Source organism: Gobio gobio (assembly GCF_949357685.1).
Source record: "Gobio gobio genome assembly, chromosome: 18".
NCBI classification, from domain to species: Eukaryota; Metazoa; Chordata; class Actinopteri; order Cypriniformes; family Gobionidae; genus Gobio; species Gobio gobio.
This window is the reverse complement of record NC_137111.1, coordinates 35,793,293-35,806,367: the sequence shown is the minus strand read 5'-3', so window position 1 is coordinate 35,806,367 and position 13,075 is coordinate 35,793,293. Positions and strand designations below refer to the sequence as shown.

The window sequence follows — 13,075 nt, the reverse complement described above, 5'->3', positions numbered from 1 at the left end:
ATATATGTTTAAAGGGAGAATCTAAACCAGTGGTTCTCACATTTTTTTGCTTCTTGAATGTTAGGTGGTTATAACATTCTTACACACCCTCTCTTTATCTACATTACAGGATTAACATACTATTTAGTAAATTCCATTATTAGCTTTTATTTCAGTGTGTACATTAGAGCTGTTTTTTAGACTTAAGTTAAAAGTAGTTCAGCTCTGAAAAATTGTGTTTAGCTCCATTTCGTTGTGTTCCATCTAGTTAGTTTTGAACACAAGAACACATCCGCTGTGAATGACCCTTATGGAAATGTTGAAATCCCATCTTGGATGGTTTGTTTGGTCGTAATGTAGACAAAATCACTAAATCCTGCTTTGCACAAATAAGTACAGGCAAACAGTATTTTAGGACGTTCAGTCAGATATTAATTCTTTTATTCACCAAAGATGCATTCAAATAATAAATGCTGTTTTTTTCAATATTGATAATAATAATAAATGTTTCTTGAGCAGCAAATAAGCATATTAGACTAGTAATGAGTAATGATGCTGATAATTAAGCTTTGCCATCACAGAAATAAATTACATTTGAAAATATATTAAAATAGAAAACGGTTATTTTAAATTGTAATAATATTTCACAATATTTCTGTTTTTATTGTCTTTTTTACCAAATAAATGCAGCCTTGCTGAGCATAAGAGACTTCTTTAGAAAACATTACAAAATATCTTACAGACATCAAAATTTTGAACGGTTGAGAACAATTAATATTTTTACATTTTAATATTGTAACCACAAGAGAAGCTTAAAAGTTAATACTGTGTGTGTGTGTGTGTGTATATAGGACTTAAGTACAGCTCAAAAATAAAAACACTTAAAAAATTTGAATAGAAATCTCCATCTCTGGCGACCCTAGAGTTGAGAACCTCAGATCTATATTTCAGACAGTGTCACTTTTTTCTTAAACCAACTAATAGAATGAAAATTGGTAATGTGGTGTTGCATTTGTCAGACTGTTTGTCATTCCCAGAATTTAGCACCATGTCTAGGGTGTCAGAGCATCTGTCCTCAGCCAATTAAGTTGTTATAGTGCCATTAGCCGTCCCATTAATTATTGTCATGTGACAGAAATTAAACAGTGGCTTTGTCCTGACAGTGATTCAAGTCTACAGTCTTGACATTTATAGCCAGCTGATCTGATTTGGTTCCCTTTGAGGCTGTGACCCTTAACTCGTAGATGGTGATGCTTATATTTCTTCTTTTTTTCTGTGGCCCCACAGAGAGCAAAGAGACCAAGCGGGGTGATAAATCAAAGGAAAATGGTCTGGGGCCTGTAGGCGCTGAGGCCAACTACTTTGAGATTCCCAGCAAGGAGGGACAAATGGCACAGAACAGCATCCATGAGATCCCAACAAAGGACACTGAGGGTGCTGGGGCTGCAAAATCAGCCGCTGGCAATGCCGCCGCACAGGCCAACACCTCATTCACCATTGAGTTTGACGATACTTCCCCAGGCAAGGTCACCATTAAAGATCATGTGTCTCGTCTACGGCCTAAAAAATCACCACACGCTGGCGGTAAAGACCTCAGCACCCTGCAGGCAGCCATCATGGCCTCTGAGAGCAAGGTGGCTGACTGGCTTGCCCAGAATGACCCTCCTCTAGTGAGGCGTGAGTCCACAGAAGAGGACAGTAAGAGCATCAAGAGTGATGTGCCCGTTCATCTCAAGAGGCTTAAAGGTACTCCATTACACATACATTTATTCATTTAGCAGATGCTTTTATCAAAGCAACTTATTTAAAGGCCCCTATTATGCTAATATGCTTTGGAGGTCTCCTACAATATGTTTATATGCATCCAAGGTCAAAAACACCTTAATTTTCTCCTAATATACTTTGCACATCACCTCATTTCTCAGAATCTGAAAACAGTTCATTCGAAGATTCAGTCTCTCTAAACCTCTCCTTTCCGCGAGTCTACTCTGCTCTGATTGGTCAGACGGCCCAGTCTGTTGTGATTGGTCTAACGCTTACAGTGCGTGTCAGAAACGTAACGCCTATTACCATCTGAATTTCAGCTCCGGAGGCTTCCTCAGAGCTTGATACACAGTGATACAAACAATGGCGTTTGTTGATACCGTATCAATTCCAGCATGGATGCAAAGTAGATTCGCAGAGCTATAATTTTTCTACAAATTCTATAATTTGCCTCCATCCCAATACTGAACAACGCAACATACATTCACATCACACGTTAGTGGTAAAGTTATACTCACGGAACACTATAGATATTAAATTGACAGCAGTGCAGTAGTGAACACGCTGTCCTTAAAGGGACAGTTCACCTCTTAAATTATGTTATTATTTACTCACTCTAATATATTTCCAAACCTGTATTCATTTCTCGATGACAGAATTTTCATTTTTGAATTTACTATCCCTTTAATGTTAATACAACAACAAAAGACAAAGAGAAAATCACTCATTGCTCTTGACTGAAAAACGAATACAGTAGCTTTAATAAGAATCCATGTATATTTTATAGTGAAGTCTATGTAGTGTTTTATTTTTACATTTATTCATTCAATTTCATACTTAAATGCTGCTGTACAGCTCTGAGCTGCCAGTGTAAATCTTTATATATATTTATTTTATATTTTACAATACACTGGAATGTGTACAAGGGTTTTTTTTTTTTTTAAGTAAAGTTTTAAGTTTAAGTAAGGGTTTTCAATTCTTTTAAGTAAAATAAAGAAAGAGCATTGCAATAAAAAAATAGTATTTTTTCTCCTTAACCTCTTGCTGTTCCTGTTGCCTAAGAATAGAATAGCAAAAAACTGATGTGACAAGCCATCCGAACCGAACCGAAAACCGTGGTTAAAAACCTAGGTATGTATTGAACCGTGGACTAACTGTATTGTTGCATCCCTAGTAGGTACAGTATGTAACAGGAAGTGAGACTGAAATTGCTGACAACTTGTTTCAGCTGTTCAGAATCGATTCTTTCTTTTAGACAATAACTTTATATGTCATGCATTTTGATCTTTACAAATTTGCAAACTATATACAATCACAAACAGCTATATTACATGCTGCACGAAAAGGGAATAATACAAGCAATAAAACCAAAGTTAGAATGTGATAAATGTAGCAAGTTTTTAAACTAGACATTTTTATTTAAAAGTTATGAAGCAGTTCATAGTGACCAGGGGCCAAAACGAAGGAACAAGAAAACATAAATAAACACCATTTAAATATCATGAAAATAGTCTTCTGTAGTTCTACAATTTCTTTGTGTGATGACCTATCCAAAATTTAAGACATAATTCATTGCTAGCCCACATTTGAGGCCAGAATGAAAGAATAATATGTTTTGGCCTCAATGACACCATTTTGTCTGAAGGGTTAGACACGAGCCATTATCTGTGAATTTTAACTCATGTCTGTTTTGCTTTAAATATAGAGTAAAAGTGTTAAGAATGACTTTTATGGTGCTTTTTAGCTTGAAATCCCTGGGTCACTATGAACTGTCATTATGTCATAAAAAATAACACATAAGGTGGGATTGCAGTTATTACAGTAATTAGTCATGTGAAGCTAGAAGAAGTGTGTGTGTCTACAGTTGGTTTGTGATGATTGAAGAGGTTTCAGGTAAAGATTGGCAGTTTTTGTCTCCACTGAGGTATAGTGAGTGTGAAGGGATAATGAGTGTGACCTTGTACCACACTTTGGCAGTGCTAGGCATCCACAGGAAATTTCCTCATGAATTTAATGTCTCAAAGCCAGAAGAGATTTTAATGGTCAATTCATAATTAATTCAAATGAAATTAAAGTTTATTAAAAATTAATTATTATTATATATAATATATATATATAATATTATATATAATTAATTATTATTATATAGTATTAATATTTAAAAAATCCGAGGGGATTTGTTTGCTTATGTTTCATTAGATGGATTATTTGTACTCCGAAGAGATGAGTATACTACAGAGGAAGTACATAGTGCCTTATTTTAGGAGCCCTGAAGGGGGGAAAATAGTTTTGACTTTTCTGTCAGCTTGAAGCTTCCTAAGATAATGCCTATTTTCTTCACTTCTGCCATTCTCTGTTTCAAAAATGCATATGAGCAGTGATGTGGAGTCATGCAGTGAAAAATGGCTATTGCGTGAGGCATAACCTCTGAAATCTTATAGTAATTCACTCCTTTATCGTTAGCTAGACTGCTGACTTTTTACATTTTCTTTCTGAATTTCTCAAGGCTGTTAAAGGGATGCAGTAATGATGACATCAGCAGATTGTACTGAACTCTCCAGCCGGTAGACAGGTTGTGTAGCGTCAGCTGCATTTCCCATTCCAGAGGATTATCTGCCACCTAGCACTTTTAAACCCCCCCTTTTTTTTCTCCTTGCACCCACTGACAGAGCTTAGCAACGATTGCGGTTAACACTGTACTTTCTCCTTAAACTCTCCTTAGGGGGCCATTTTTCTAGCCGTAGCAGAACTGCATCTATTTACGTTCTATTGATCAGTCTGTGTGGTGGTTTAGCTAGGCTATGAGATCTGCATTTGCACAATACCTGATTTATAAAACAAAATCATCATCTCCTTCTATGGGATGCTTCCCTCCGGTAGGACTTTTCTTCGTGAAAACTGCAGCATGTCGCTTTGGGACAGGAAAGCCCGCTCAGCTTGCCATCGCTTGAATCTGTAATGAAATGAGTGCTAATTTATGAGGAGCGTGTGCTTTGCAGCCAAAGGAGTGTGTATAAATTTGACAGCGTATGAATCCACATGTGAGCTCTAAGCAGGATAACTGGTGAAGGCTGGTGGACTAAGCGGTCTATCCAGTCTCAGGCGTGGTTCTTTTAGTGCTTGTGTTTGCAGTTGCCTTTTGGAAACTGCATTGGTGCTGCTGTTTGTTTTGCTGGGTGCGATCTGAGAACTGGTGAGTTAAATTGTTGTATCGATTGTCCACTGGTGAGTTTGATTTTTGTTTTGATCATTTGAGGGCTTTGTTTCTTATTTTGAGGTGGGAAATAGTGGATTGGAATAATGGGAACTGGAGATGGAAACTAAAATATATCGTTAATATTAAAATTCATGATCTCAGCAGAGTTATTGTTTTTCATTTAGTATTTTGATTAGCTTTAAAGGTGCTGAAATTGTTTTCATTAAAAAAAATGTTTTCCATTGCACCATACTCAGTTTTACTTTTGATTTAAGTATGCAAGTATTGTTTGAGGACATTTGGAGAACTAATAGTCTTTGTTTTCTTTGTAACTTTAAGCTGCACATTATTTTATTGTAACCACTTTGCTGCACTCTGTTATTATTGTGGTGTCAATGATTTCAGATTTACCTACCCTTAAAAATCACTTGCAAGACCATAGACCATACAGTTTCAACTGAAAATATTTTAAAGTTGGTTTTTTTATCTCCGTAAGTCTGTTTAGTTTTCGTTAGTATTGTTTAATGTTGTTTTGTTTTCATCTTCATAATAGATTGTTAAATAAAAAGTTGGATCTCAGATGATTAAGTAGATACTTTACTGTTTAAATTTGTAGTTCATTTGTAGTTCTTAAGGTTTTTATTTTAAAGATGCCTCTAATGTTTACCAAGGCTGAATTTATTTGAACAGTAATATTGTGAAATATTACAATTTTAAAAAACTTTTCTATTTGAATATATGTTAAAATGTCATTTATTCCTGTGGTCATAGCTGAATTTTACCTGATCCTTTAGAAATCATTCTAATATGATGACTTGGTGCTCAGTAAACATTTATTATTAATATCAATGTAAAAAAAAAAAATACTTTTGCTGCTTAATATTTTTTGTGGAAACCATGATACAATTTTTCAGAATTCTTTGATGAATACATTTTTTTCTCTTTTATCTATTTAAAGGGTTAGTTCAACCAAAAATGAAAATTCTGTCATTAACTACTCACCCTCATGTCGTTCCAAACCCATAAAACCCCCTACAATATTATTACCACTTTCAAGGCCCAGAAAGGTAGTAAAGACATTGTTAAAATAGTCCATGTGACTACAGTGGTTCAACCTTAATTTTATGAAGTGACGAGAACTTTTTGTGTGCATAAAACAAAACAAAAATAACTTTATTCAACAATTCCTTCTCTTCCATGTCCGTCTCCTACGGCCTACGCTGTTCACGTAGTAAACACAGTGCAGCGCTTCCAGGTTCTACATCAGAACGCCGGCTCACTATTGGCCGACGCTGTTTACGTGAGCACAACGTCGCCTGCGTGTGATGCTGACGCAGGAGCTGGCCAACCAGTGGCCAATACTGAGCCGCCGTTCTGGCATAGAACCCGGAAGTGCTGCACTGTTTACTAGTTGTTATTATTTTTTTTATTTTTTTTGCGCACAAAAAGTATTATCGTCGCTTCATAGCATTAAGGTTGAACCACTGGAGTCACATGGACTATTTAACATTGTCTTGACTCTTTACTAGCCTTGAAAGTGGTAATAATGTTGCTGTCCATTGGGGTCAGGAAGTTCTCTGATTTCATTACATATCTTTAGGATTACTGAACATATCTTAATTTGTGTTCCGAAGATGAACAAAGGTCTTACAGGTTTGGAAACGACATGAGGGTGATTGATTAATGACAGAATTTTGAACTTGCCCTTTAATGTGTCTTGTAAAAGTAATATTTTTTTTTTTTTAAATCTTACTGACCCCAAAGTTTTGAACGGTAGTGTACATTATACAGAGCTTGAACTAGGAGGCAGTGAAACAATAATAAAGGTAATTGCTGTGTTTGTATAATTTAATACCCATGTTTGGTTAGTGTTATCAGACTAGTTAGAGTAAATGCAGTCTGACTCATAGAGGGCTGGTGGGGCCAGCTCTCCTCGTTCAAAGAACATGCTGTGCAACATAGAAGAGCTGCTTTGTTTCACGGTTTGTGTGTGAACGGCCACTGTCGGAGTGGTGTAGTTGTTTCTCCCAGTCTCGCAGAGCAGAGGCTGTCACTTCTGACTGCATGCTGCTTCCTCAGCCGCCGAAGCTGAAGAATAGACGACCCCCTCCTCCACCTCTTATTTCCTCGCCTTTTCTTTCCTGTGCTCTCGCTGAGAGTAGGGCTTAGTTAGCGTCCAGAGACTTAACTGGCTTTGCAGTCCAGCTTTAACACCCATCATAGCCCCAGGGTGAATCGTATGGGGGGTTTTGTGTTAGCTCTGGTTAGGTTTACGTCTGAAGTTGCTCGCTTGGTTGAAAGGACTGCCCTGTTCTGTGTTCGGATTTGCCGTAACCCTGCAAAACAATCTTCTGTTACAGGCAGTAAACACGATGATGGCACACAGAGCGATTCCGAGAACGGCCTGGGATTGCGCTTTGGCAGCAAACGCCATGCCGCACTGGAGGAGCGCCTGAGAGCTGCAGGAGTTGGTCGGGTCAAAACCGAGGGGTCGTCTTCTGTGAGCCGCACAGCCTTCATGATCGAGTTCTATGACGAGGATAACCCTCGCAAAAGGCGCTCCTACTCGTTTTCACAGACCGCACCGCTGCTCGGAGGCGTGGCAGGGGAGGGACTTTGCCCTACACCACCCTCACATCCTAAGGTCGTCGTCACGGCAGCGGACGGCAGCAAGGGCATGTCATCGTCCCTGGCGGCGGTCGCCCCCACGGCTGCTCGACTCCTGCTCAAGCAGAGATCGGAGGAGCCAAAGGTGGCGCAGAGCCCTGCTGCTACTGGTCAACCCAGTCCCACAGATGAGGCTCAGAAACAAGACGATGACCAGAGTGACAAGGGCACGTACACCATTGAACTGGATAAAAGCAACCCTGAGGAAGAGGAAGCGAGGCGAATGATCGATAAGGTATGACAACTTCATTTTTAACTCTATTTAACTCCCTAACCCTGAAGATATCTGACACACACACAACCATATTGACGTGTTTTTTCCGTTAAACACTTCATTGGTTGTAGAATGGTGGAGTTTCCCAGTCATTAAACCTCATCATTATTCACAAGACTCGTGTTGTCAACAGAGTCACTTCCCTTTGTGAGAAAAAGAGGAAAATGGATAGCTATATTGAATGCAGAAGTTTAATACAGGGTTAGAGGTCAGAAATATTGGAAAATATCAATCAGTATACAACGTTATAAGAGCTGTAATGATTTCCAACATGCTTTGCTGAGTGTATGGTGAAGGTTGTGTTTATCCTGAAAATCGGTCTCTGAACATCAAGCAGTTTGAGTGCATCTTGCTGTGAAGCTCTGCCTAATGGCTTTATAATGGCTCTCATGTGGCCAACCAATCAACTCCATTATTCACTTTTATCTTCAGGGAGTTTTAAAGCTTTGCCTTTTAATGCACGTCTGGGTGCTATTACTTATGGAGTGTTTATGAATGTTCATGCATTTACTTATAAAATAACACGGAAAACAAACAAATATTGCGCAGTTTTGTGGTTTTCAGCTATAAATCATAGGTGAATAAAACATTTAAAAAAAAAATGTCAGCCTTCTGATCATTTTCAATATACAGCTCTGGAAAAAATGACATTATCTTTCAAAAGTTTGTGGTCGTTAGGATTTTGAAGGCTCTTATGCTCATCAAGGCTACAAGAATACAGGTATATTGTGAAATATTAGTACAATTTAAAATAACTTTTAATATATTTTTTAAATGTAATTTATTGCTGTGGATTTTCAGCATCATTACTCCAGTCTTCAGTGTCACATGATCCTTCAGAAATCATTCTAATAACCGATTTGCTGCTGAACAGTTGTGCTGCTTAATATTTTTGCGATACATTTTCATTTTCAGGATTCTTTGATTTGATAGGAGGTTCAAAAGAACGGAATTTATTTGAAATCAAAATCTTCTGTAACATTTATACATGTCTTTACTGTGACTTTTGATCAATTAAATGCATCCTTGCTGAAAAAAAAGAAGAAATCCTTACTGACCCCAAACTTTGCTAGTGTAAGTCTTTTGGAAACTATAAAAAATTGAAATGAAATTGAAAGCTAAATTAAAAGCCGATTTTTATTTCTAAATTTTGTGTTGACATTGAATAATTTAAAATATATGGTGAATATTCAATATATCATCCCAGTAAATAGTCTGATGGATAGACAAATATTTGTTTGACTGTCAATAAAGCTGACGTAAGTTTTCTTTTAAACATCCTGTGTTGTAAAGGTGTCTCTATTGAACTGACATTAATACTTCCTGTTCGTTCCTAAGATGTTGTTCTGGCTCTTTTGCTATGGAGTCTGTGCAGCTGTGTTTGTTTGACCTCTTTTCGCCACATAGGTGCTGCCATTGTGTCACAGCTCTTGATTCTCCTACATGTGTTTTTGTGTTTGTCATGTGTAGGTGTTTGGGGTGGAGAACTCTCAGGATCCTGGTTGTCCTGAGCAACGGGAATCAGGTGGAAAAGTGAAGGAAGGCAAGAAGCTCAGTTCCACTGTGTCTGAGGTAAAGGTTGAAGTGAACATATTTCTGCATCCTATGTCATTTGTTGTGAGTTTTAGATTAACGGTCTTGCATTAGCTATTCTGTATGACAACAAGTACCTTATATTTTAGCCTTCATTATCTTATTATGCGTTTATGGAATTTACAGAAAGCTGACAGGTAAAAATGATAGGTTTTCATAATTTGCAGCATAATGTTTGTTGAAATCAAACAGCAGATGTAACAGAATGTTAATATTTGGACTACGACTACATCAGTTGAAACTGCGTTTCACATTCTAGTTTGAATGATTCGGTTTGATGTTACTTGGACTGACTTTCAGGGAAAACTGACACAGTGCTTTGTCAGTCACTCCCTCCACTGACCACTTCCTTGTTAGGCAGAAAACTGGCCACTTGCTCACTGACCCAGTTCAGGAATGAGAAGTAGTATTCTGCTGCCTTAAGGCAATATCCACACACACACACGCACACACACACAAGAGTAAGGCTACAAAAGAGTCCTTGTTTTGCAACCTTGTGGATCCACGCCATGTTTGGACCCAGTATTCACTCTAATATGAGCAGAGACTCGAGTTTTCTGATTATTGTGGCATAACTATTATTCATAGTGGTGCTTACTCAGGCTAACATAATCAAATAAGTGTAGTTTATTTGAAAAAAAATATATAAATGTAATGCAGATTCCACCTCAATGTATCACACAACCCATGTCATCAGCTCTATGCAGGACTGTACCACAGACAACCATTGCAGGGGTGAATCAAGTGATTAGTACTGAATAGAGAACCATCTTTACTTCATTTGTAGAGACTTGTCGAGGATTCGGTTGCAGTTGGCAGCCCTTCCTGGGTTTCACAATGGGCCAGTTTAGCTGCTAATCAAACACGAACTGACCCAGAGGGCTCTGGAGCCGAACCGCCAGCTTTTGTCCATAAAGAGCGAGGTAATTTAATGAATTGTATACATCCAATATAAAAAAAAATCTATAATAGCACCCAATAACGTGTATGGTATCGATAATTAAAATCGCGAAATGCACTCATAGCCGTGATTTATCCATCACATATTCTATAATGTATATGTACACTACTGTTTATTGATAAATATAAAGACTAAAAGAACAGCATTTATTTGAGATCAAATCTTGTGTAACATTATACATGTCTTTACTGTCACTTTTGATCAATTGAATGTGTCCTTGCTGACTATATTCATTTCTTTTAAAAAATCGTACTTACCCCAAACGTTTGAACAGTAGTAAATATATGTTTGCCTGACTATATGTTTTTTTTTTTTTCCCACTTCAGACGGTGATGCTTTTGAGGCTGGCATCTCTATCAAGAGCACCGGTTCAACCACTTCCAGCCAAGCTGAGCGTAAAAGGAGGACTCTTCCTCAGCTTCCAACTGAGGAGAAGATCAAGCGCTCCGAGATCGGTGAGAAGCAGGACACAGAACCCCAGGAAAAAGAAAGCCACAATGACCATAAAGGTGATGGCGAGTGCCTCAGCACTCCGGACAACAAGAAGATTGAGTCTAGCCAATCCAAGAGCATCCAGCAGGACGGGAAGGCAGGAAAACAGTCTTCTGCGCGCCCCCTGGGAAGTGGAGAGAGGAGAACGTCAGAGGAGAGTCGCAGGAGGCGTTCTGAGGACAAGAGTAAAGGAAGTGACAGCGAGAGGTCTGGGAAAGCACTGGTGAGGCAGGGTAGTTTTACCATTGAGAAGCCCAGCGGTAACGTCCCCATAGAACTGATTCCTCGCATCAACCGACAGAATGGTGGGAGGGAGCGAAGCGACTCGGTTAGCAGCATGGACACGGCGACTCTTCTTAAAGACACTGAAGCTGTTATGGCATTTCTTGAGGCTAAACTCCGGGACGAGAAGAAGTTGGACCCGGTAACGCCATCTAGCTGTCCCTCAGCCTGCCCTTTATCCCCAGAGTCTGATATCGACACGGCCAGCACGGTCAGCCAGGCGGCAGCCGAGGCCGATCGAAAAGCAGTTCAGAAGCGACGATCCCTCAGCAGCCTTTATAGAGAGAAGAGCAATGCGAGCACCACATCAAAAACCACCACCAGCGCAAGAGAGCGACTAGAGAGGAAAACCAAGACCAAGACCACAGAAAGCCGCTCAGATGCTCGCCGTTCAGTACAGACAGCCTCCCGCGGCCGCCAACCATCCCAAGATCTCACTGATGACGACCAGACATCCTCGTTAGCCATCTCTGACATCCTTTCCTCAGACCAGGAGATGTATTCCAGCCGCTCATACACCAAAGGTTACTTCACTTCCACAGATGACCTCTTGCAGTCCAAGCTTGATACCAGCAAATCCGTAAGGTCTGCAAAGCCGAGCAAAACGGTGCAAACTAGCTCCGCGGCCCTCGTGAAACAGGCGGGTCTCCCGCAGCCCCGTCCCACGAGGGCATCTCTGTTGCGCAGGGCTAGGCTCGGCGACACATCGGACACAGACCTGGCAGATGCTGACAGGGTTTCGGTGGCGTCTGAGGTGTCCACCACCAGTTCCACTTCTAAACCACCATCAGGAAGAAAGGCGCAGTCACGCATTGACATGCTGGCGCAGCCTCGACGCACCAGACTCGGCTCGTTTTCGGCGCGGAGCGATTCGGAGGCTACGGTCAGTCGGACCACAGCAACACGTTTGTCGGCAGAGACGGCGCTTCGTCTGGGGCTGAGAAGCACAAATCAACAAGCAGCGGACGGCAAGCTAACTGCACGCATGAGGGCTAACAGTGTCTCCAAGCTAACGGACCCCAAGCCGAAGACAGCACCTGTCAACAGCGCCCCATCAGGTGAGGAGGAATGAAATAGTAATACTATACTCATGTTGCTGCTGCATGATTGGAAATGTTACAGAAACCTTTGCTAATTGTTAGTTGTCCCTGTTAGCTTAGCAGAAGCCAGTTGAAGTGAGGTAATATGTTTGGATGCCATATCTTCTTTTCATTTCAGATAAGTACTGAGTATGCAGTAGCGATGGAAGTCCGACAACTGACTACTCAATTAGTGAGGTTGATTAGTTTAGATACAGATGTTTGATATATTTATTTGTTTTTAGCAGTAGGGCTTTAATTAGCCAGCTGCGTGATTTCTTTTTTTCCCGTTTTTCGTTTTGTTTTAGAACAGCTTGTCAAATTAAAAATAGTAATAGGCCTATTCACACCAAAGACTATAAATAGAACGATAATTCTAAGTATAAAGTTTTAATGATATTTCTAACTTTAAGAGAATAGCAAAGTCCACAACACAACTATAAGGTTAACAACACCGATAAACAATAAAATAGGAGCAGAAGACATAGCTGCAGCGTGTGCTTATAATACACAGAATGTTATTTCTGCCGGTAATCGGTATTGGTGTGAACGGGCCTTAGCTTTTAAAATAGTCACATTTTGGAAGTAGCAACAGTTTTTTTCCCTTCGTATTTGTTTCATCCAAGTGAAATGGATTATCGAAAAGAAAAAATATATAGGGCAGGACTTCAAACCATCAGTTGTTGATTGGATAGAGGCATATCTGTGTGGGTGGGGTTTACGCTGACTAAACAAGATCAATAACATGCATTTAGTAAATAGGGTGAATTTCCATTTCATGCGGAAAA

At 39.5% G+C, this 13,075-nt stretch overlaps 1 protein-coding gene across 11 annotated transcripts in view; it reads left to right on the top strand.

Annotated features, from left to right (window-relative positions):
• The window catches only part of cep170aa (centrosomal protein 170Aa), a 48,912-nt gene that overhangs the window by 25,796 nt on the left and 10,041 nt on the right, over positions 1 to 13,075 (top strand). For all 11 annotated transcript variants that reach the window (XM_079843112.1, XM_079843111.1, XM_079843110.1 and 8 more), the window contains 5 exons: positions 1,267 to 1,725; positions 7,300 to 7,841; positions 9,351 to 9,452; positions 10,261 to 10,396; positions 10,761 to 12,266. In XM_079843112.1, the coding sequence (XP_079699238.1) occupies positions 1,267 to 1,725; positions 7,300 to 7,841; positions 9,351 to 9,452; positions 10,261 to 10,396; positions 10,761 to 12,266 (2,745 nt within the window). The remainder of the gene's footprint in view (positions 1 to 1,266; positions 1,726 to 7,299; positions 7,842 to 9,350; positions 9,453 to 10,260; positions 10,397 to 10,760; positions 12,267 to 13,075) is intronic.